The sequence below is a fragment of the Anolis carolinensis genome, chromosome 1 (genome assembly GCF_035594765.1).
Source record: "Anolis carolinensis isolate JA03-04 chromosome 1, rAnoCar3.1.pri, whole genome shotgun sequence".
NCBI classification, from domain to species: domain Eukaryota; kingdom Metazoa; phylum Chordata; class Lepidosauria; order Squamata; family Dactyloidae; genus Anolis; species Anolis carolinensis.
This window is the reverse complement of record NC_085841.1, coordinates 134288110-134311007: the sequence shown is the minus strand read 5'-3', so window position 1 is coordinate 134311007 and position 22898 is coordinate 134288110. Positions and strand designations below refer to the sequence as shown.

At 40.3% G+C, this 22898-nt stretch overlaps 1 protein-coding gene across 5 annotated transcripts in view; it reads left to right on the top strand.

Annotated features, from left to right (window-relative positions):
- erich1 (glutamate rich 1) overlaps positions 1-22898 on the top strand; it is a 113099-nt gene that overhangs the window by 63235 nt on the left and 26966 nt on the right. Inside the window, exon 1 of one of the 5 annotated variants that reach the window (XM_062969105.1) lies at positions 5736-5971. The exons of the other annotated variants lie outside the window; for them this stretch is intronic. Within the exon in view, the coding sequence (XP_062825175.1) occupies positions 5836-5971 (136 nt within the window). The 5' untranslated portion in view covers positions 5736-5835. Of the gene's footprint in view, positions 1-5735; positions 5972-22898 lie in introns of those variants that run through there. 5 annotated transcript variants of the gene reach the window in all.

The following is a 22898-nucleotide window of genomic DNA, read 5'->3' as shown; positions in this document are numbered from 1 at the left end:
TGTATATTGGAGAGGAATTTGGGGTTTGGTGTCACAAGCATCCAATTCTCCTTATATGGACATTGCATCTGCAAGAGAAGGATTTATCTCCATCACGTCATCCTTCAGAACAATAGTTCTCAACCTGTGGGTCCCCAGATGTTTTGGCCTTTAACTCCCAGACATCCTAACAGCTAGTAAACTGGCTTGGATTTCTGGGAGTTGTAGGTCAAAATGCCTGGGAACCCACAGGTTGAGAACTTGTCTAGTGAAGACATAGGAGAGAGCCTTTTTAATTTTATTTATTTATTACAACATTTCTATCCCATCCTTCTCACCCCCGGGGGGGACTCAGGGCGGCTTACAACCAAGTATAAAATAAGTGTATAAAAACAATTAAAATTACATTAAACAATAATAATAATTAAAAGTAATTAAGTTAAAACATCCATATAAATATATATTCAGAGGCACATTCAGAGTCACATTCCAGGTCTGTCACTTTATCAAAAGTTCATTATAGTTGATGCTGCGTCTATCGCTCAAAGGCCTGGTCCCACAGCCAAGTTCTCAGGTTTTTGGGAAAAGACAAGAGAGATGGAGCCTGCCTGATCTCATTAGTGAGAGCATTCCACAGATGGCTGATCCTAAGCTATGGACTCCCCTCAAAAAGTGATTTGTAGCTTCTCTGCTTTGTTTTTGCTTTCTTTAAGCTTGTAAACTACACCAGGAGACTGCTTTCTGCTCCTTCGACAGTGGCACTCTCTTCTCCACTTGAGCTATTGGCAAATGGGAGTGCACCGTGAACTGTCACAGCTTGTTGCTCATGGGAAACTTTCCATATCATTTGTCTTTAAAGTTTCTGTTAGACATTTTAGTACATTTAGTTGTTGAGGATATCAAAAATTTGCACAAGAATTTGCTAATGTAAAAAATATTTAGGCTAATGCTACGCAAACAGCTCTAACACAACCCAACTAAAATCAAAGAAGTGGAATAGGTGCCAAGAATCTATGTTGATAGATTCAAACTATGCTGATAGATTTATTTCATATTGATCTCACTTTTCCCCCCAGGAAACATTTTTATCTCCAATCACTCATTTTATCCTCTCAATAATAGTAAAGTAGGTTCAACTGAGAGTTAGTGATTCGACTAGGATTGCTCATTAAGCCTCAGAACTGAATAGAGGTCTGATGTCTTCAGTCATGGTCTGACCCCCTATACTGGATGATACTGGATTATGAGTTTCAGTGTTTGGCTTTACTGAATACAATTTTGGGAATACAATTTCAACATCTATCAAAAATACATAATACAAACTACCAACCAATGAGAGCACCAACCACATGTAATACCCATTTGAGCAGAAAGGACCAACCACAAAATACATTATGAAAGTGACATAAGAACACCTCTTAAAGGGAAGGAGGGAGTTAAATAGTCATATAATTTACACGAATTAAGGTAATATAGTCTTCATTTTTTTAAAAAAATCAATTGTTTTTTCTATGACTTTCTGCCCCAAACTCTTCCTGTCTCTGTACATCTCCATTTTCCCATAGATTAGGGTGAGAAATTGCCAGGGGCCAGGGACTATTTATTTATTTATTTACAGTATTTATATTCCGCCCTTCTCACCCCGAAGGGGACTCAAGGAAGATCACATTATATACATATAGGGCAAACATTCAATGCCCATATACACATAGAACCGAGACAGAGACAGACGCAGAGGCAATTTAACCTTCTCCTGAGGGGATGTTTGATTCTGGCCACAGGGGGGAGCAGCTGCTTCATCATCCACTGTGACTGCACTTCCTCATTCCAATGTCATAAATTAGTTAAATTTGCCTCCCCACTTTATAAGTGGTACGTTATTTCCTACTTGATAGATGCAACTATCTTTCGGGTTGCTAGGTCATCAACGAGCAGGGGCTATTTTTTTATTTTTTACTCAACGGGTGCTCACCCTGCCACGGGCTGGCCTCGAACTCATGACCTCATGGTCAGAGTGATTTATTGCAGCAGGCTTCTCACCAGCCTGCGCCACAGCTCGGCGACTATATTAGGTCTTCCTGGGACCTTGAATGCTCAGAACCATTGCCATGATTCCAACATAGCCTCCTTCCTTTTTTAAAAAAAATTAGCAAGCTACTGGGCAAGGATTCCATTTTAATTTTGCAGCATTTTATATTTTCACATTTCAGAGGGCAAAATGTTAGTACTTCTTGAACTAAAAGATTGCCAAGCAGCAAATTGCCAAGCCTGACTAATCCTATCGTACAAAATCCTCATGTCTTAAAATGTGCTGATATAGAATTCACTGGAAGGCATCCATAAGCAATAGACTTTGGCATGGTATATGCGTACAGAGGAATAAAATAGGCAGACTCCGGAGGTGGTAGGTGCATTGTACCATTTCAGGTCACTAGTGAGTAACATTTAGAAGACGGAAGAAACCCTTCTTGATTCCAAAAGTGTTTTTTTAAGGAAAACAAAATTTGAATTCGTGCATCAGAATCAGATTTCTACTCCACTCTGTGCTTTTCCCCCACATTGCAGAACATTTTAAGCATCCTTTCATACATACAGTGTGTGTGTGTGTGTATATGTACAATTTAAAGCATGACTGTTAAGCTCATTTTCACTAAGCAACAGCTTTATGGTTACCTTCAAAGGGCCATTGAATCCGTGGATGGAGACTCCATGGATACAGAGGGCCAACTTTAATTTTTTATATAATTGTCAGTGCTCATTAGTTTTCACCCAGTTTGGATCCCCAGATGTTCTTGAATGATAACTCCCATCACTTTTGATTATCTGCTGTGCAGATGGAGGATAATGGGAATTGCAGCCCAACCACACTTGTGGCTCTGATGTTGAGGAAAGGTCAAAGGACATTTTAAAGTCAGGCATTCTATTCACAAGCGTTGTATCTAAACTCAAACACCGCCATCCTGACTCAACTGAACCAACTACAACTTTCCAAATGTTACTGTATCACAACTCCCATTAGCTCTAGCCATGATGTCTAATGATGTCTAATACAGGACTTGTAGTCTAATATCTGAAGGGCTACATAAAATGCCATGGTGGGCCAAGTTCAACCCATGGGCCTTACACATGTGACAGTCGGTAAGCATTTATTTTAGCTAAATACAATATTAGCTTTTAGCCCCATTATTCTCAGCAATAAGTTTAACTGGACAGGGAGTCTTTTTTATCTGCTGAGGCTGGGTTTGAGGACCCCCTGTGAATATCAAAATCCATGGGTGCTCAAATCTGATTATAAGCAGTGATGCAGTAAAATTGCATCCCTTATATATAAAGAGCTTGAGGATCTGTAAAAAGGCAGAAAGCTACAGCAGTTATGTTCACATATCATGACAGATTTGCTTGTTGATTTTTCCCCCCAATTATTTTTGAGCGGTGGTTGGTCGAATGTGTGGATTCAGGGAACTGATTGCAATTTCAATTGTAGGCTCTTCCATGTCAGACAGTAGGAAAGAGACTTGCTCTTAAGATGGTCTTCCTGAAATATAAAATGATCACTGAGTTATTATATTCATTGCAGCAATCACAATAAATGCTGTGAAAGAGAAAAATGTGGCATAAAATTAGTTGCATTGTACCCCGATGTAGTCTGAAGTGCAGCCATACACTTTCTTTTTGTAATGTCTCTATTTCATTGTCTTCATACAGCTTTGCATTTTGTCAACATAATTTTATAGCACCCAGATGGCGTAGTGGACTAAGTGACTTGAAGGTTGGGTTGCTGACCTGAAAGCTGCCAGGTTCGAATCCCACCTGGGGAGAGTGTGGATGAGCTCCCTCTGTCAGCTCCATCTCCATGCGGGGACATGAGAGAAGCCTCCCACAAGGATGGTAAAAACATCAAAACATCCGGGCGTCCCCTGGGCAACGTCGTTGCAGACGGCCAATTCTCTCACTCCAGAAGCAACCCCGGTTGCTCCTGACACACAAAAAAAACCCTTCAAGAGTTCCATAACATATTTACAGAATATTACAGAAGTATTTCTTTCACAGCTGTATAACTGGTAAACAGTTTGATTTACTGCCCCACCAACCACTGGTACTGAATCAGATGGCACAATTCATCTTTATCAGATGTACTGGAGACAGTTGAAATTGCACACTGCTTAATAATAATTTATTAACCTCTCGCTGTCTCACCTCACACTGTCAAAGTCCCTGAAAGTAGAAGGGTTTCTTGATTGTTCAAAGAAAAGTACTTTTAATATCTACTATTTCTGTACTTTTCCCCAGCTGCTTAGTTAAAAGGAAAGAAAGTATTCTAAAAGCCAGGGTAGTGACTGGAATGTCTGCCTTTTAGAGGGGCTTTCAATTGAGTAGAGCTACAGGAATACTTCCCCCTTCTCCCTCTTCTCTTTCTACCTCCATCAAATTTCTGACAGTGTTGGAGCAAGTTCTCCTGAGGGAAAGCTCTGTGGGTTCTGAACATGTCGCTAGCCTCCTTCCCTACTTCCCCTTAATTTACTATATGTAAATACTGTACATGTATTCCAAAATTCAAAATAACCTGTAATGTGAAACACTTCTTGGGCCCAAATATTTCAGATAAGGAAGGCTCAACTTCCACACCATAAGTGAAGACCTGTCTTTCCAGGAAAACAAAATCAATTGAAGGGTTTGGGTAATTTATGGCAACTAGGAGCCCCGGTGGTGAAGTGTGTTAAAGCACTGAGCTGGAGACCGAAAGGTCCCAGGTTCAAACCCCGGGAGCGGTGGGAGCGGCCGCTGTTAGCTCCAGCTCCTGCCAACCTAGCAGTTCGAAAACATGCAAATGTGAGTAGATCAATAGGTATCGCTCCGGCGGGAAGGTAATGGCGCTCCATGCAGTCATGCTGGCCACATGACCTTGGAGGTGTCTACGGACAACACTGGCTCTTTGGCTTAGAAATGGAGATGAGCACCAACCCCCAGAGTCAGACATGACTGGACTTAATGTCAGGGGAAACCTTTACCCTATGGCAACTATAATCTCTGCTCCTGAACAGAAGACAAAGGGAAAGAAGGGACAAGGAAAGAGACAGGAAGGCTATCCTCCCCCAAGAAGTCATCTCAAAAAATGGAGTCCCATGTTGGGGGGGGGACTCTTTTCTCCCCCTCGCATAAAACCCACATTCTCTTCTAGTCTTCTTAATCATCAGCGGCAGTTAAAAATGGGGAGATGCTTCCTGGAATACAGACTGTAGGACTCTAATCCACTGAAGCGACCAAAGCTGAGGTAGCCACTCAGATAACACTGTCAGAAAGAAAATTTGGAGAGCTGCAAAGGTCAGCACAAGTCTGGAGGTTGGAAGGAGGTGAAGGTGGTCCATCTCATGGCCCCCTGAGGAGGCAAGGGTGATGTTGGCACAAGGCAGTGATGCCACCAGGTCATTACAATAGACCAGTGATGGCGAACCTATGACACACGTGTCAGCACTGACATGCCTAGCCATTTTTGCTGACATGCGGCCACATTCGTTCGCATACAGAGGGGGAATTGGGCCCAAGTTTGCCCAGGCCTCATGTAGATAGATGCGCCCTAAAAGGAAGGGGAGTGAGCAGCTGTTAGGCTCCAGCTGCCCCTCCTTTCTGCCCTGAAAGCTCTGCCCACTTCCTCTTCCCCCCTTCCTCCCTCTTTCAGAGGACATTTTGCTGTCGCTGGGATACACAAGCGCCAGGCGGCGGAGGCTGTTCTGCCTCACGAGCCTATCAGCGTGCTTACTCGGCAGAGTCCGGGTGCCAATTGGCTGCCTGGGCTTTCGCGAAGGGGTGGGGGGAGGGGGGCCAGTGATTGCAGCGGCGCGCAGCAGCCCCAACAACATGGCGAGCCAATCTCACTCACTCAGCTATGTTGGTAGCAACTTTTTGCGGCAGAGGATAGGGTTGGCCATGTTCAGCGGGCGGCCGGTGAAGGTCCGCAAGATTCAGGCCAAGGAGGATAACCCGAGGCTCAGAGGTGCTTGTTCTGGGTGATGCAGTGGTTGGTGGGGGAAGGAAGGAAGGCAGGAAAACAGAAGGATTGGCGGGTGGGTTGCATTCCCTTGGGTTATAGGCAGCAGTGACATCACCAGGATCCCCTGTGTCACCCTCCCATGAATCACCTAATAGTAGTAAATAGTTTTTGGTTTATTAAATACAGTTACAGTAGAGTCTCACTTATCCAACATTCATTTAGCCAACGTTCTGTCTCCTTCTTTGGAGGCTTTTAAGCAGAGGCTGGATGGCCATCTGTCGGGGGTGCTTTGAATGCGATTTCCTGCTTCTTGGCAGGGGGTTGGACTGGATGGCCCATGAGGTCTCTTCCAACTCTACTATTCTATGATTCTATGATTCTATGTATTGAATTGCTTTTTCTGTCAGTTTGTTGTAAAACATAATGTTTTGGTATTTAATCTGAAAAATCATAATGTAATAGGCTTTTCCTTAATTCCTCCTTATTATCCAACATTTTCACTTATCCAACATTCTGCCAGCCCATTTATGTTGAATAAGTGAGACTCTACTGTATATATTACAATTATACATTTTTGTTATTTAAACTATACATATTGCGAAATTATGGTTTTTTTCTCAAAGTGACACACCACCCAAGTCATGCTAGGTTTTTTGGGGAATTTTGACACACCAAGCGCAAAAGGTTCCCATCACTGCAATAGACGGTCATTGAGGTGGCGGGGAGTGCGCCTTTCTGGGTCTCTCAAGGAACAGCACCTCAGCAAGAAGAGTAGAGCAAGTTGGTCCTGCTTTTAGGTACTTGCAGGAGGGACTAAGGATCCTTCCAGAAAGGCCCTATATCCCAGGATCTGATCTTAGGTTTTCTGCTTTAGACTGGATTATATGTGTCCGCACTGCCAAATAATCTGGGATAAACAGAAAACCTGGGGTCAGATCCTGGGATATAAGGCCTGTCTGGAAGGGCCCTAAGGCAAGAGATTAGTCCTTCTTGGTAGATCCTAAAATAAGTATTGACCTGTTTCACTTTCCTCACGGCAGTGGGGAAGTGTCAAAGTAATGTCATCACCACAGTTTTCCTGCCCAGATTACATTGAGCCATGAACCAGTTTTCCTAGATGTTTGGGATTGGGTTTTTGTAAAAAAAAATTAATAAATCTCAATTTATACATGAATGAATGAATGAATGAATGTATGTATGTGTGTGTGTGTGTGTGTGTGTGTGTGTGTGTGTGTGTATATATATATATATATATATATATATATATATATATATATATATGAGACGTCTTTGCACCTTCCTCTGCTTTTTTTGCCCTGATTGATCAAAGGGGAATATAGCCCATTCTGCATCCATGGTTTCAACTGTCCATGGTTTAATGACGTTTTTGTAAAAAAAAAAGAAATCAAAAATCAAAACTTGATTTTGCCATTTTCTATGAGGGGTATCATTTTCCTAGAACATTATATTTAATGGGACTTGAGCTCCTACAGATGTTATTATCCATTGGATGTCCTGGAACCAAACCCAATGGATCCCAAGGACCCATTCTATATCCTAAAAGACACTCTGATCTTATGCATTGCAGCAATGGTAGTGACTAGTTGTTAGGACAGGATATATAGGAATACTATTGTTACTGCTACTATTGGCAAAACAGACACATTTAATGTTATAATGCAGAAATTAATATATACAGAAAAGGTTTCTAAAACTTAATCATTCTTTGTTATTGCCACTGCTTAGACTGTATGATTGTTCTGAACTAAAGCAGAATACACACACACAAAACCCTGAAACATCAATTTATCTATAGTGGGCATTATTTCTTTATTAGTTCCGATCAATGTCACTGCATGCTTGAAATGGTAATTGCCTTGCTTTTCTGAAGGCCATGAAATTTGCTTTCTAAAAATGACTTTTTGATGGTTTTAAAATACCTTGAGATAAATTTCAGTAATATAGAAAGAATTATGGCATAGTGAGTCCAATATATGTACCTTACCTTGGAAGACTTTTAGGAAAACAATATTAGGCATTTAATCTTTCTGTAACTATGAACTGTGAATGTCTTTTAAATGAAAATCTTTATATATTAGTGGTTTGGATTGGCAGTGAGAGGCATGTAATCATCAATCATATTTGTGTTTACTTTGACAATTAGTCCAGTTGGTTTTATACAAGTCTTCAGATAAATTTTCATAAAACAAAATCCCATGTACTTTTAAAATTTATTTATTTAGGTCACCTTATCCCAGGCTCTTATAGCAAGTTTGAGCCAGTTGATCCTTCTGAAATCTTGTAGTCTTAATATTTCAGAATAAAGAGTAATATGTTAGATCTTGTTGGTTAAAGTATTGCTCTTAAAGTGAATAGGGACTAATTTGTGTTCAGTTTGAACTGCTAGGTTGGCGGAAGCTAGGGCTAACAGCGGGAGCTCACCCTGCTCCCAGGATTCGAACCACTGACATTTCAGTCAGCAAGTTCAGCAGCTCAATGGTTTAACCCGCTGAGTCACTGGGAGCTCCCATTTTCTTCCAAAACTCAAAATTGTATATGTCCTTGGAGCTAAAATTAGCCTTGAGGAACCCTATCATTGCCCTTCTCTCATTTTTATTTTTTTATAAAACAAAGGTGGAGATTGTGCAGGTGTCGTTGGTCTGTAAGTGCTATCACTCCTACCCAACATTGCTAAAGCTAACAAATGCTGGGATTTGCAGTCCAATAAATTTACCTTGATTTGATGTGATTTAACATGATTGATTTAATTAATTCACAACATACCTGTGTTGATAGAATATTCCATGCACGGCAACACTGACAGTTAGATCCTGTTATTACTCCCAAATAAAGTAGATCCATTAAATTAATAGGAACAAGAAAAGATGATACTTACATAAGTTCCATTCATTCAAGGGGTCTACATCATGTTGAAGTGACTGGCTTAACCCTGAAGGAGCTAGGGGTGGCGACGGCCGGCAGGCAGCTCTGGCGTTGGCTGGTCCATGAGGTCAAAAAGAGTCAGAAGTGACTGAACGAATAAACAACAACAACAACAAGCATGTTGAAATCACATTGGATATAGATCATAAAACTTAATAGTCAACTCAACCTGATGATTAGCACGTACTAACATGCCACAATAAAGCCCACTAAAATATGTAAAACATCAACAACAGATTTTTTTACATAGCGTATAAAGACCAGAACAGGTGCTACAGTTGGGGCTCAAGTACTAAGGAGACCCTGTCTCTGGAAGTCACCTACTTTACCCCAGAGGTATCATTTTATGTGGTAAAGGTTTATTTTGCTAATTCCTAGGTGCCATCTTATACCCTTCCCTCTTACCATAGGAAGGCTCAAGGCCATCTAGCTCTGGGATCCATCTGAAAAAAACTAAAACTGGGATATAGGGCCTCTCTGAAAGAGGGCAGTATACCTCCAGATAGAAGAAAGCAGGCTGCACTGAACAAGACCCATTTAATTTCTTTTTTCAAATAAAGGCGAGGAAGAGAAGGATGGTTATTCTGTTCAAACTCTCAGTCCCGTTGCTATCTAGAGAAAGAAAGTCAGAAGCACCCACCATTGTCTCCCCCCTCATCCCCAGTAAAATATTGTGTCCGTGAGAGTGTGTGGAGGGACCACAGAGTTACAAGGCTACCACATATTGTAGCCTTGCTGCCATCACAAGTTTGCTCGTATCTTAGGTCTTACTATGGGCTGTGGCTTACTCTGAATCATCTCATTTGTCACGATGCCCAGATTTTTAAATCCTGTGTTTTTTCTGTGATTTACTTGGGATTCTCCAGGCATCTCTCATTCTCTAGATATTTTTGCCCATAGAACTGTTCCTATATTCTTTATGGAAACAGAACTACAGAAGCTCGGTTCATTCTGGATGTGTAAAATCCCCTTTTTTGTCCTACTCACTGTGATATGTACCTATAATCCAGTGGGTGATTACTGAGAAAATAATTAGAAATTGTTTAATTAGAAAACAATCTTAATTCCCTTATCTGTCCTCATATTTTCTTGGATCAGGCTGATTTTTATTTGTCTCTAAGACATTTATAGACAGCTAAACTGCAAGTATAATATGGTTTGCTACAGCAACAGTATGAAAATAATGTTGATTTAATTGAAGCTTTAACGCAGTCACATTTGTACAGTGTGTACAAGAAAACTAGATAACATGTTTCTTGCATTTCACATATGCAATTATGTTGGTGCCAAAGGATGAACACCTACTGCAAGATAAAAAAAATTTGGGATGAACTCCACTGGAAAGAATAGGTTCTGTACACACTCTTTGTCTCATGCAACCAGTACAGTAATACTTTGGCCAAAGTCAGCTAATGTAATTTGTTTTTCCCTGAGAATTCTCCATTGAGCCATGAATCTGCAAGTAAGGATACTATTTGCTTCTCAAGTTGTTACTTATGATGGCAAAGGTCTATATAAAATCACCTGGCTGTCAGAGCTGTTTTAGAGGCGAAAGAATACCTCAGAAGGTGGTAGACTCTTGCTGGAGTTTTTAAATGGTTAGAGGACTCTGAGTGCTTTAATTGTGGATTTCTGCACCAGTAGGACATTAGAAAAGATGACACTTGGAACCTTTTCCAATGCTGTGACTCGATGGTTGTTGTATTCTAGGCCAATCCTGCCATTTTATGAAAGCGTGCTCCTTATAGGTATTTCTCCAGACTGCCTAGAGATCTAGCTCATCTGGTTTGAAAGTTCCTTTCCTCAATCTCTGATGCAAGCTATTTAGTGATTATGAGAAAGTGACTTCAGAAGTTAAAAGAAAGAGACTGATGCTTGATGTTGAACATGGGCTATGGGAGCAAACCACTAAGACCTTTCTGAATTTGTTTCTATCATTTCATATTTTTGGAGTGAAATGTGAAGGCATGAAAACTCATCTGACACATCAGTGAACTTGGGGGTGCTTTGATTCTGTGTTCCTGCATAGCAGGGGGATGGACTGAATGGCCTTTATGGTCTCTTTGAAGTCTATTATCTGTGGTACATTTTTTGTGACAAAATGGGGACTAAATTGCACCTGCAGCTCTGTTTGCTTTAATTTTCCATCTCACAGAGAAGAGCCCTTTTTGTCCCATAATCATTTGTTAAGATGCCAAAGCATTCCTAGTTTGCTTTAAAAGTGTTCTCTGCATCTGATCCAGCAGTGAGCAGGAAATTAAAAAGCTTTGTTTGTTCTTCTTGGTGCATTAAACCCCAGGTTTTAAATCCATGTACCTGTTTCCCTCACCCACAAGATGGCACTCATCTTCAGTGTTGGTCTTAAAGAGGGCAGTGATGACCGGCTCTGAGGTTCACAGTGCTCTGTGCTGCTGATTCCCTTGAAAGGTTTTCCTAAAGCAAGTCGCATTGTTAACACTGATGATGGACTGAACTGTACTGTGTAGACACTGAGAATATTTTCCTTTGGGTAACATGGATCAGGCTCGTTGTCTGTAGCATCTGCTAATTTAGGCTGACACCTTTGCGCAAGTCATTTTCATGTGACGTGTGATGTAGGGATACAGCATGAAAGGCCAGGGTCAAAGCTACCTGGGAACATTTCCTTTAGTATAGATTAAGGGCACAACTACATTGTAGAATCAATGTAGTCTGACACCACTTGAACTGCCCATGACACAGTTCTATGGGGTCCTGGCAGTTGTAGTATAACAGGGTCTTTAGACTTTTGTGCCAAAGAGTGCTGGTGCCTCACCAGACTGCACCTCCCAGCATTCCATAGCATTGAGCTATGGCAATTAAAGTGGTGTTAGACTGCATTAACTATACAGTGTAGATGCACTCTGCATTGCTTTGACTTCCTTCACATCAAAGATCTTCTGTATATAGTGGCACTGAATAACTGTAGCACTCTAGCTGGTGGCATTTTATGATACCTTAGGAGAGCATTCTGGGTATGTTTACTACTTTCTTATACACTTGAAAACTCCAGCACACATATGGAGCTTCATAATTGTGTGTATCATGAGGCTAGTTTGTTCCCCAGTTTGAGATAAATGAAGTATCTAAGCACATAGGAGCTCCTTGTCCATCTTGAGAATCTACATTAACTCCATACCATTGAAATTCACAGTAAATAATTTCATGGAGAAATCAAATTCAGCTTCCCAAAGAATGGCATCCTGCAAATACTCCAATTTTTGTATGTAAAGGCAGATTATTATTGCCTGACTGCTTTTTAAAATGTTTAGAACAGTTTTCTATAGCCTTTAAAAATCTCTGGTGGTCCAGCTATCTTTGGATAAGCTACCCAAAGCAGAACATAGCATTTTTATATTCCCTGTTTATAATTGCAATCTCAGTTCCAGGTGCTGTTGGCATCAAGGGATATATAAGGGTGCCATTGAAACTCAAAAAGGAGCCGTCAAATGATGCTGGTCTGGAAGCTTCCCGATTAACAGCCTGGCAGGAATCCAGTAAAGATAGCAGAGTACATCAATAATGTGATTTGTTACCCTAGCACTACTCAGAAACATGTGCACCCTTGCTGAAAATTAAGTTAGAGATACCTTACCCAAGGTATAATGAAGTACTGACATAGATCGCCCCTGCGATGCTCCTTCCGTTTTGCCCGGTGGGATGCTGATGTCTGGAAATGAAGAAACACTATGTCAGGGGGTTTGTTTGGTTTGTTTGTTTTTCAGGTTTCTGAGCAGGAGTGGGAGCCTTTAGGGATGTTTGCATTTTTCTTTTTAAAGTTCAAAAAATACTTCACTATGGAGAGACGGATTTTCTGTCCTTTCGGTAAAGTTCAGGAATGTAACAAACATTTGTATTACATGAATGGATGGATGTTGTTGTACCACTTTTATTCTTTAGTTTAATGTTTTAAATTGTTTTAATGTTGTTGGACCATTTAACTTTAGTTTAATCGCAATGTTTGTATGTTTTACCCATATCTGTTTTTATTTACAGTGTTCTCTATTCTGTAAGGCACCTTGAGACTCAACCTGGGGAAAAGGCAAGGCACAAATAAAAGGGAATACAGAAATGGACTGTGAAGTTACACCTTCATGGAAAAATATTATCAAGCATTACAAACACAACTATGTTCATATTTATGTATAGTTTCACTCCAGTGCCAGTTTTATTTGTTCAGTATTTTGTGACATTTTGGTTGACTTTTATAAAACCCATTGGTGGATTCTGCATTTTTCCCCCCTGATGCACACAGACTGTTTCTTTTTGCATCTGTCTATTATATGGTGGAATGGGAACTGTCATGAACTATCGATCATCAGTGTCATTGTTCAGATAAAAGGTAGTCTAATAACAAATAGTACCATAAGTCTGTACTAAAATAAAAAATAGATGCTCACACATTTGTACACTGAATTGGATCCTTCAGCTGGCCAGTGATTATTTTAGTCTCAAAATCTTTGTACGTAATAACATTTTGCATGTTTTCTCTAAATTATAAACAAGATCTGGATTTTTTTTGTTCTTAATGTTCATTACATTGGAGCATCTAGGCGTATAATAAATACAATAAAATGTATCTAGAACACTGACCTGGGGAGAGGGAAAATATTGAGGTATTTTAATGGGATTGTAGAGTAACTAAACTCAGGAATGGAAAAAAGGAGCCACTTCAATTAAGAAGAATTAAGCAGTAAAAGTAACACTGTTTAAGCCAATTTGTGCTATAGGTAATTTTTCTAGGTGAGTTTTCAATAATGAGATAAGGGACAATTGCCAGACATGATGTGGGAGGAAATCTTTTTAATGAGGTAGAATATTTTTTAATGAGATACGTTTTGCACAGGCTGTTTCTGTGTGCTTTTTCTCTAAGCAATTCTGTGAAAAGCATCTGGCTAAAAAGCACTTTTTACTTAATTTATCTGTAAAATCGATAAAGTATATTAGCAAACAAAATTGATATCAGATTATGGCAGTTTCATAAACACTCATGCCCTTTGCAGTATTGCTGAAAACAGAAAATGATAACATTTTCATTGTATAATAATAATCTTGTCAGGGTAAAATTACTTTATGGTACAACTGTATGCATATTTACACGGAAATAATTCTGACTGGATTCAAATGGGACTTTCTCCTTGTTAAGTATGTATAAAATAGTATTCTACACAGTACAATATAAATTTGTCATAATTTTGAAAATTTATGAGGTGGGGATTATTATTCTATACTGAAACAGGGGAGATGCATTGCTAATACCCTGTAAATTCTGTTGTTGCTTTCCTTCTTTTTATACAATATGACCTTGACCACATAAGCATGTATTCTACTAGATAACAAAAGCAAAAGCTTTATTTCTTCAGAATAATGAACTTTGGCAAGCTTGTTTTTGGCCAATGACTGCAATCCACCACCGTAATCCAACAGGATTGATGGTTATACCTGCTTAAAAAAATATTCAACCTTGCTGTCCTACCATATCAAGATCTTCATTATTCAGTTACATATGTTCAAAGCCATCCTTTCCTCTTTCTTGGGGTTTTATAGAAGTTTTTTAAAAAAACCCAACAAAACAATAAGTCAAAACCCCAGTACCGTTCTCTTCTTTCCTACCTGTCTGCCTTCATCAGACTCCAATGTCAGTTTCACTGAGCACATAGTGACTGGCACAAGACAATAAAATCGGATTCAGCTCAAGGTGCTCTTTGCCCAATTATATCTCAGCACTCAAAAGCCTACCATTTCCAGGCTATCCATGTATGAAACGATAAATTAAAGAAAATTCATTCTGCCACAACTGAAGCACCCTTACAGAACTGCAAGTAGTTAGCTTTGCTTGTCCCCTGGTAGAAACATATTGAACTGGGACATGCTGTTACATGGTGTTTGGTGGCACTTGGGGGGCTGATGGGATCGGAAAGTGAGATAGTTTACTGCAGATGAAACTATAAATTGGAAACACAACTTGAGGCATGTAATTTCAATAAAATGGCCTTCATCCAGTTGCTTGTTCTATCTGGAGTAGACTCATTGTACCATAAGTCAACAATTTTGTAAATACCTTTGATAAAGTTAGCATACTCTCCAAAGGCTAACCATTATATTTAGACTCATAACTATAAATAAGAGAGTTGAGAGAATGTGACAAATCAAACTAGCTTTCCCCTTTTCATAATTTTAATAAAACCAGGCACAAGCATTTCAGTTTACAGGAGATTTTAGGTTTTGCATCTGTTCACATTGCAGCTATCACAGCCTCCTGATAATCATCTGATGCCCTTTCATGCTTATAGCACTTTGATACTACTTTAATTGCTTTGGAATTAAATTCCTGTGGAACCCTGGAGAGTATTGTTTAGTGAGACAATAGAGGTGCTTTCTGGTTGAGAATCTAAATGCCCATCCTAAAACTGCAACTCCTAGAATTTGATAGGACAGAGCCAAAGCAGTTCAGGTGGAATCATACTGATGTCATTGTGTAGTATGCAAATGTTCGAGGAAGATACATATAGAACTTATCACAGGCTATAACTGTCACATCACCTTTCTTAAAGCTGCCAAGCCCCTTTGAGGAGAAATACCTTTGATTGTAAAACAAGTTTACTTTATCTGTTTACTTTATCTGAAGCTCTGTGAGAGTTGCCCAAGTACAGTTTGTTCAAAAAATTTAAAAAATAGCCATAAAGTAGCCCCTTTCTTTGTCCATGAATACATGCAAATCAGCTTCTCGCTGATTGCAAATTTGCTGTCACAAAGAGCCAGAAGTTGAAAACGAATATTTTCAGAGACTGAAGGCCTGACCTGTGAGCAAAGCTTTAATTGATAAGATGGTGGATTAGATTTGTTGTTGCTGCTGCTACTGCTGTTAATTGCAATCAAGTTGATTTTGCCTTATGAGGACCCAATGAATGAGAGATCAGCAAGTCATGTCAGCATCAAGAACCTTGCTCACATCTTGTGGACTCAGGGACATGCTTTCCTTGATTGAGACTATCCATCTGGAATGTGGTATTCTTCTTTTCCTACTATCTTCTCCCTTACCAGGCATTACTGTCTTTTCTATGAGTTATGTCTTCTCAAAAGATGACCAAAATGCAACTGTCTCGGTTTAATCATCATTTCAAATTTCAAATGAGTTGATTTTGCTTCCTAACAGCTTTCCTTATTGTCTAACTTTCACAACCATACATAGAAGTGGGAAATACAATGGTATAGGCCAGTGTTTCTGAAACTGTGATCCTCCAGATGTTTTGGGGTTCAGCTCCCACAATTCCTGACAGCTGGTAAATTGGCTGGGATTTCTGAGAGTTGAAGCTTGTGGCGCAGGCTGTTGAGCAACCAGCTGCAGCCAACTGCAATGAATCACTCTGACCAGGAGGTCATGAGTTCGAGGCCAGTTCGGAGCCCCGTGTTTGTCTTGTCTTTGTTCTATGTTAAGGCATTGAATGTTTGCCTTATATGTGTAATGTGATCCACCCTGAGTCCCCTTCGGGGTGAGAAGGGCGGAATATAAATACTGTAAATAAATAAATAATAAATAAACACCTGGAGGAGCACAGTTTGTGTGATGTCTCAGGGACCTTTGCCCCATGACCCCGCAACCATCATAGATCACACTGAAGAGGATTTGGGCTTTTTTCCATCTCAGCAAGATTCTGTTCCATTCCAGATGTCTCCTGTTGACATTTTCGTGCCAGAGCCAATTAGGGACGTCCTTGAAACAGAGCCTGTTTCTCCGGAAAGCTTGGTGTTTGATAGGAAGGCTTTTCTCAAAACACATCGCTCCCAAAAGCAGTTTTTAAGGCAAAGCGCGAGATTAGCGGAGAGAGACTATTGTGACTAAACTGTTTCCCTTGGGAAGTTTCGGGGAGGCAGGCATCTGGTACGATGTTGAAACAGCTCCGTTCTCTGGGAAAATTTGGGGAGTCAGACACTTGCTTGGGGGGAGTTCTTGAACTTCCATAAAAGTTCTGCACTGAGCTTTCCCAATTGCGGTGTCAACGTGACTATTCATAGAAGAACATCATCTCTTGTTCCTGAACTTCCAAGCAGCGCTCCGGTGCACTTACTCACAAGTAGACCGGGAGTTGCGTTCCACTCCTTTCAAGTTTGGACTGCGTTTCAGATCCACCACGAAATACCTTGCCTAGCCTTGAATCCTTGTTCTGGACTTTACTTCAAGAATCTCCCTGTGAAACCTTGCTCTTTCCCCACTCAGACTTCCAAAGAGTTTGAGTGTGCTTCAGTTATTTGGATTATAGACTTTGGACTCTAATACTGGAGATATAACTTCATTATATTGGAGTAATTTCGATCTTCTCTAAAAGGTCAACTGCTGGACTATATACTCTGCTTATTTTTGTTTAGAAATTGTATTGCTTTAATAAAGATATTAGATTGTTTATTGGCCTCCGTGTTGGTTTCCAGTGTTCGCGCTGCTTAGGGGTGCTACAGTTTGACTAACACTAGTATAGACAATCCTAACTTTATGCTCATTAAAAACCTTATGCGGCTGTGGAACTCCTTGTCAAGGGAGATTAGGGAAGCCCCCTCACTTATGTCATTTAGGAAGTAGCTGAAGACCTCGATGTGGGACCAAGCTTTTGGCCCATCCTAGAATATGGGTTGATATGATCTGATGGATTCTGTGGATTAATATGAAGTTGAACACAAACTGGCTCTGATTTTTGGCTCAATTCTACAGCCCCTGTTGTAATGGTCACATGGTTTTTATTATTTTAATTTTATTTTGATCCCGGCTTTTAATTGTGTTTTATGTTTGGTTTTACTACATTTGTATTATATGTGACATCTAATTCTGCCATTATGTAAGACTGCTCTGGGTCCCCCTGGGGGAGAAGAGCGGTATATAAATAAAATAAATAAGTAAATAAGAAGTGCTTTGCAACCCACCTATTTAAAATAACATATTAAGGAAATTAAAAACTCATGATGATTAAAAACTCCAGTGTTCATCATGCCAAGGTCCCATCGGTTAATCAAAGCCTCTCCTTCCATCCCAGCTACCACTGCCCTGGCCTCTGTGGGGGGGAAGCTTCCAGCATCTCCTGGACTTATTACCCCTCCCCATTACCATCCTCCTTTTTTATGAGTTTTGATGTTTAGATCAGTAGTTCTCAACCTGTGGGTCCCCAGGTGTTTTGGCCTACAACTCCCAGAAATCCCAGGCAGTTTACCAGCTGTTAGGATTTCTGAGAGTTGAAGACCAAAACATCTGGGGACCTACAGTTTGAGAAAAACTGCTTTAGATCATAAGGCTGATGGCTGGGAACTGTCATATCAACAATTTGTAAGCTGCTCTGGGAACCTTTTGGAGTGAAGGATACTTGATCCCGCTAAGATAAATCTGTTTTAAAAAAACCAAAAAAAAACCCTTGGTTCTGTGATCATTTGAAAGCTAGATATGGCAGATTGTGTGTGAAAAAATTGCATCGTTATTGCAGTCTCTTGACTTGTTGTGAGGATACATTTTGATTCCTCCTTACTAATCTAAGCAGCTTGAACCTGCTCCAAGCTTCAATGGTGAACCACCAAGCAACCACATATATGTGCCTTTGTGTGGGGAAAAAGCAGGATGTAAATGTATTAAATAAACCAATGGAGTTTGCATTCTACATTGAAGTCCTTTAGGATTGTAACTTCAATTGATTTTCAACATCTTCCTAGATTTTGTTTTAAAGAGGAAAATATGTATTTAAAAAACTTATACATGTATATTCAGATTTGTTCATTTTTTTTTAAAAAAATCACATGATAGACTGATCATAGTTCTAATGTGAACTGCCCACCAACTGGAAATCGTGTTTGTGGAAGAGTCCTAGGTGCTGTGTTGTTTGCAGATATGTGCATATGTACACACAAGCTATTCATAGTAATACAAGGAGCTCAGGACAGCATGAGAGAGGGCTTGTCCAATTTTATGTGTATACAATCTTCAGAGAGGATGTTCATAGGGATAAATAGTGTGTAGTGCAAGATAAACCTATGATGTTTATGGCCAAATGGGGTTTTTAAAAGCCAGCATCGCCTAGTGGTTTCAGTGGTTATGCACTAGGACTCTAGGAGATCCTCTCTCAGCCACAGAAACCCATGGGCAAGTCGTACCCTCAGGGCCTAAGGAAGGCAATGGCAATTTTTTTCTGAACAAATCTTGCCCAAATAAACCCTGTGACAGGTTCAACTTAAGGTTGCTTTGAGCTACACAACAACAAGGAGTTTTAAAAAAGCTCTTGGGTCATATCCAGCACCCCATATGCACATGCTTTATGTGAGGGAGATCTGGCTGCGACATCTGTCACCCCATTGATCACCAGAGTTGATTCAGCTGATCTGACTGGCTAGGTGGGTGTCCCCTTCCTCCCTCACAGCTTCATGTGCATCCCTCCCGAAGCTGTGCACTTGGTGGAAGAGGACGACGTCCCAGGTATAGAAAGGGGTGTACCGAGGTCTCCAGTCTTTGGTCCTGGGTATTCAATAACTGCGATCCCCTGCTAGAACCTCCAAACAAGTTCAAGGTCTTACATCTTTTTATTATGCAATCAAATATATATATCCACAAAAACGTTTAACTTTTGATCATTGTTTCATGGCTTAAACATTGCTGTTCTCATTTTCAGTTTTTGTCTGTGGATTTTTTGTGTCTGTTTACAGCAAAAACATTCCGGACAAAGCAAGGCAAAACTTTTTAAATGAAAAATTTTGAAAAGTAAATCTGAAAGTGAAGAAGCTAGAAATGTTTTATGGAGATAAACAAATAAAACCATTTTATGTAGTTTTACGTTTTTTTGTTTGTTTGTTTTTTTAAAAAAATCTCCATTTATGAATATAAATTGCTGCAATAAACACAGCTGCCACTTTTGAGTTTCAAGGTAAAAACTAATCTTGCTAACCCCCAAGTCCCTTTAGTAGCAATTAATTCCTGCAGGTGCTGAACTGCAAAACCTAAAAAATACTGTATTAAGTATGCTCACAGCTATGTTGGGTATAATTTCCACAAAGAAAAAGGGAGGAAAACAACAGTAGTATTAATTCATTAGACAAGTTTGTTTCTGCTATGCCATCTTGTATAAAAGGTGTGTCTTATAGAGCTAGGTGATGTGCCTTCTTTGGGTTTGCGATGCCATTGTTCAAGGAAAGGGGAAATTTTCCACAACTGTGGTTCTCCTCAGCCATCACTGTTATTCAAGTATCAGTTAATATTCACATACCAGTTAGTACTATTCAAGTATACAGTTTGTAAATGATCACATGTATTCTATGATATATATTGGACAAGACTGAGGGAGAGTTTTCTGTTTTTATAACTGAGTGAGGCAGGTAAACCTGAAAAGGCTTTAACCTTTATAGTTTTTACTCAATGCCATATTGAGGACTCCATGCTGGCTCTTCCATTTAGCCACATGTACAATGCTTAAAAAAACAAAAACAAAATATGAATGAGCAGCGTGCTGGCAGTCATTACCCATTCATTTTTAGTTTAATTCTCAAGGGTTTATACGGTGTTATTTATTTATTTCGTGTCAAAAGCATTGCATAACAGATACTTTTTAAAAATGATGAAAAAATAGAGGAAATCACAAACAACTAAATAGTTTTAGACCAAAAGCGGGCAATAGCAACCGCATTGTTCGTAGCTTTAAACAACTCCTCCTCCGTGCATGAGGCAGGACATTGTGGGCAAGCATACATATCTGGAGTTGTTTGTTCTGCTCCACAGTCACACAAGGTGGAGGATTCCTCCAGGTAGTGCCACCTCGCCAAGTTGTCTTTAGATCTGCCCACTCCGCTTCTGAGACTGTTCAGGGACTTCCAAGTTGCCCATTCTTGGTTTGCCCCTGGAGGAAGACCCTCATGGGGGGCCATCCAGTTGGAATTGCCAGGTTTAGCTACCCAGAGGGACACCCTTGCTGCTGCTGGAGGAACATCAAGAGGAGTGGTGGTTCTCATGAAGCCCTTCCTTGATTTGAGTCTGGTGGGAGGAGGCTGATAGTCATGCAGTGGATGGCTTTCACAATGTTCAACCTTATTTCTCTCACAGTTAGCAACAACTTCCCGTCGCACGTCAGGAGGGGCAATGCCAGCTAACTTGTAGAGTTTATCAACAGGTGTAGGTTTAAGGCATCCAGTGATTATTCTGCATGTTTCATTTAGTGCTATGTCCACTTGCTTCGCATGGGCAGACTTTTGCCAGACAGGACAGGCGTACTCTGCAGTTGAGAAAGACAAGGCCAGGGCTGATGTTCTTACTACTTGTGGGTCTGCACCCCATCCAGTCAGTTTCCACAGGATGTTGTTGCGTGCAGCTACTTTGTGCTACGGTGTTGAGACACCCACATCTTGCAAGTGCTGTGTATCACTACAGAATGCCTGCATCTGGATATATGCCTGCATGTTGGTGTCTTCCATGTGGAGGTTTCTTTATATTCTTTATATTCTGATGAGTAACACAGAGATGTGTCAGTTTTCCCTTGGTATCGATGAAGGTGCTTGATTGGTTTTGCAAGTTCATTGTGTTGGAATATATTTCTCCTCTAGGGGAAATATATACTGGTAGCATAATTTTCCTGCTGAACTCTAGCACCTATAGTTTCTATCCCCTCTTCAACAAAGGAGCTGGACTTCTGTCAATATACGAGGATTATCCAGAAAGTAGATTACGTTTTGGAATTAAAAATGAACAAAGTATAGGAGAAAACATTTATTATATGCAGTTGAAAGCCACACCCAAATACCATTTCTCAACATAGTCACCATTCAAATCTAGGCACTTATCATAGCGATGAATGAGCTTATCAACTCCTTCCCCACAAAACCCCACGGTCATCCTGAATTGCTCTTCTAAGGTTTTGCAAATGCTTGCAAACGATGTTAGCAAGGAAGGTTATGGCGACCATTTTTTGGGACAGGAAAGGTATGTTTCTTGCGAACTTCCTGGAATGAGGCATGATGATAAACTCAGAAAGGTATTGCCAAACTTTGCAAAACCTTAGAAGAGCGATCCAGGGTGAGCGTGGGGGAAAGTTGAGCACGGAGATTTTGCTGTTTCATGGAGATGCCCAGCCCCACTCGGCGGGTAGCACACGTGAAGTTCTGGAGTCTTTTGGGTTGGAGTTGTTTCCTCATCCGCCGTGCAGTTCAGGCCTTGCACCGAGCAACTACCACTTGTTTCCAACAATGGGGGGGGGGGGGTGGCTGGCAACACAACGTTTTGGCAACAATGCGCAGCTGCAGGAAGGGTGATCGGCTGGTTGAGGACTCAAGCGGCAGAGTTTTGTGGGAAGGAGTTGCCAAGCTCATTCATTGGTATGATAAGTGCCTAGATTTGAATGACAACTATGTTGAGAAGTGGTATTTGGGTGTGGCTTTCAATTGCATATGGTAAATGTTTTCTCCTATACTTTGTTCATTTTTAATTCCAAATGTAATCCACTTTCTGGATAACCCTCGTATCTTTTGGTCCTCGACATCCCTACATTCTTCACCTTATTCCAGTTTTGTCTGGAACAGGGAAGTAGGGTATGGGCTGTCTTGTTGACTTTGGGCTCTTCATCAGAATTTTAAAATAGGGTTCCCGATTTTATATTGTTTTGGTTCTTATAACAGCCCCCTTGCTTTTTTAAAAAAAAAGTGCCTGTGCCAAAACTGTGGCCTGCATCAGTGTGCAAAAAAACTGCCTCACCTACATGGTCAGCAACCAAGTACCATTTCCTCCTTATACAGAGAAAAATGTTTTATAATCTATATATATATATATAAAAGAGTGATGGCATCACGGCGACCCACAAAACAACAAAACTACATGCCCCCCAACCTCGAAATTTGACAACACAACCCATCATCCACGCCACTAGGTTGATACAACAAAAAGAAAAGAAAAATAAAGTCCTAATTAAAGAGAGAGGAATAATTGCTTTTATCCAATTGCTGCCAGTTAGAAGGCTAAGTTCCT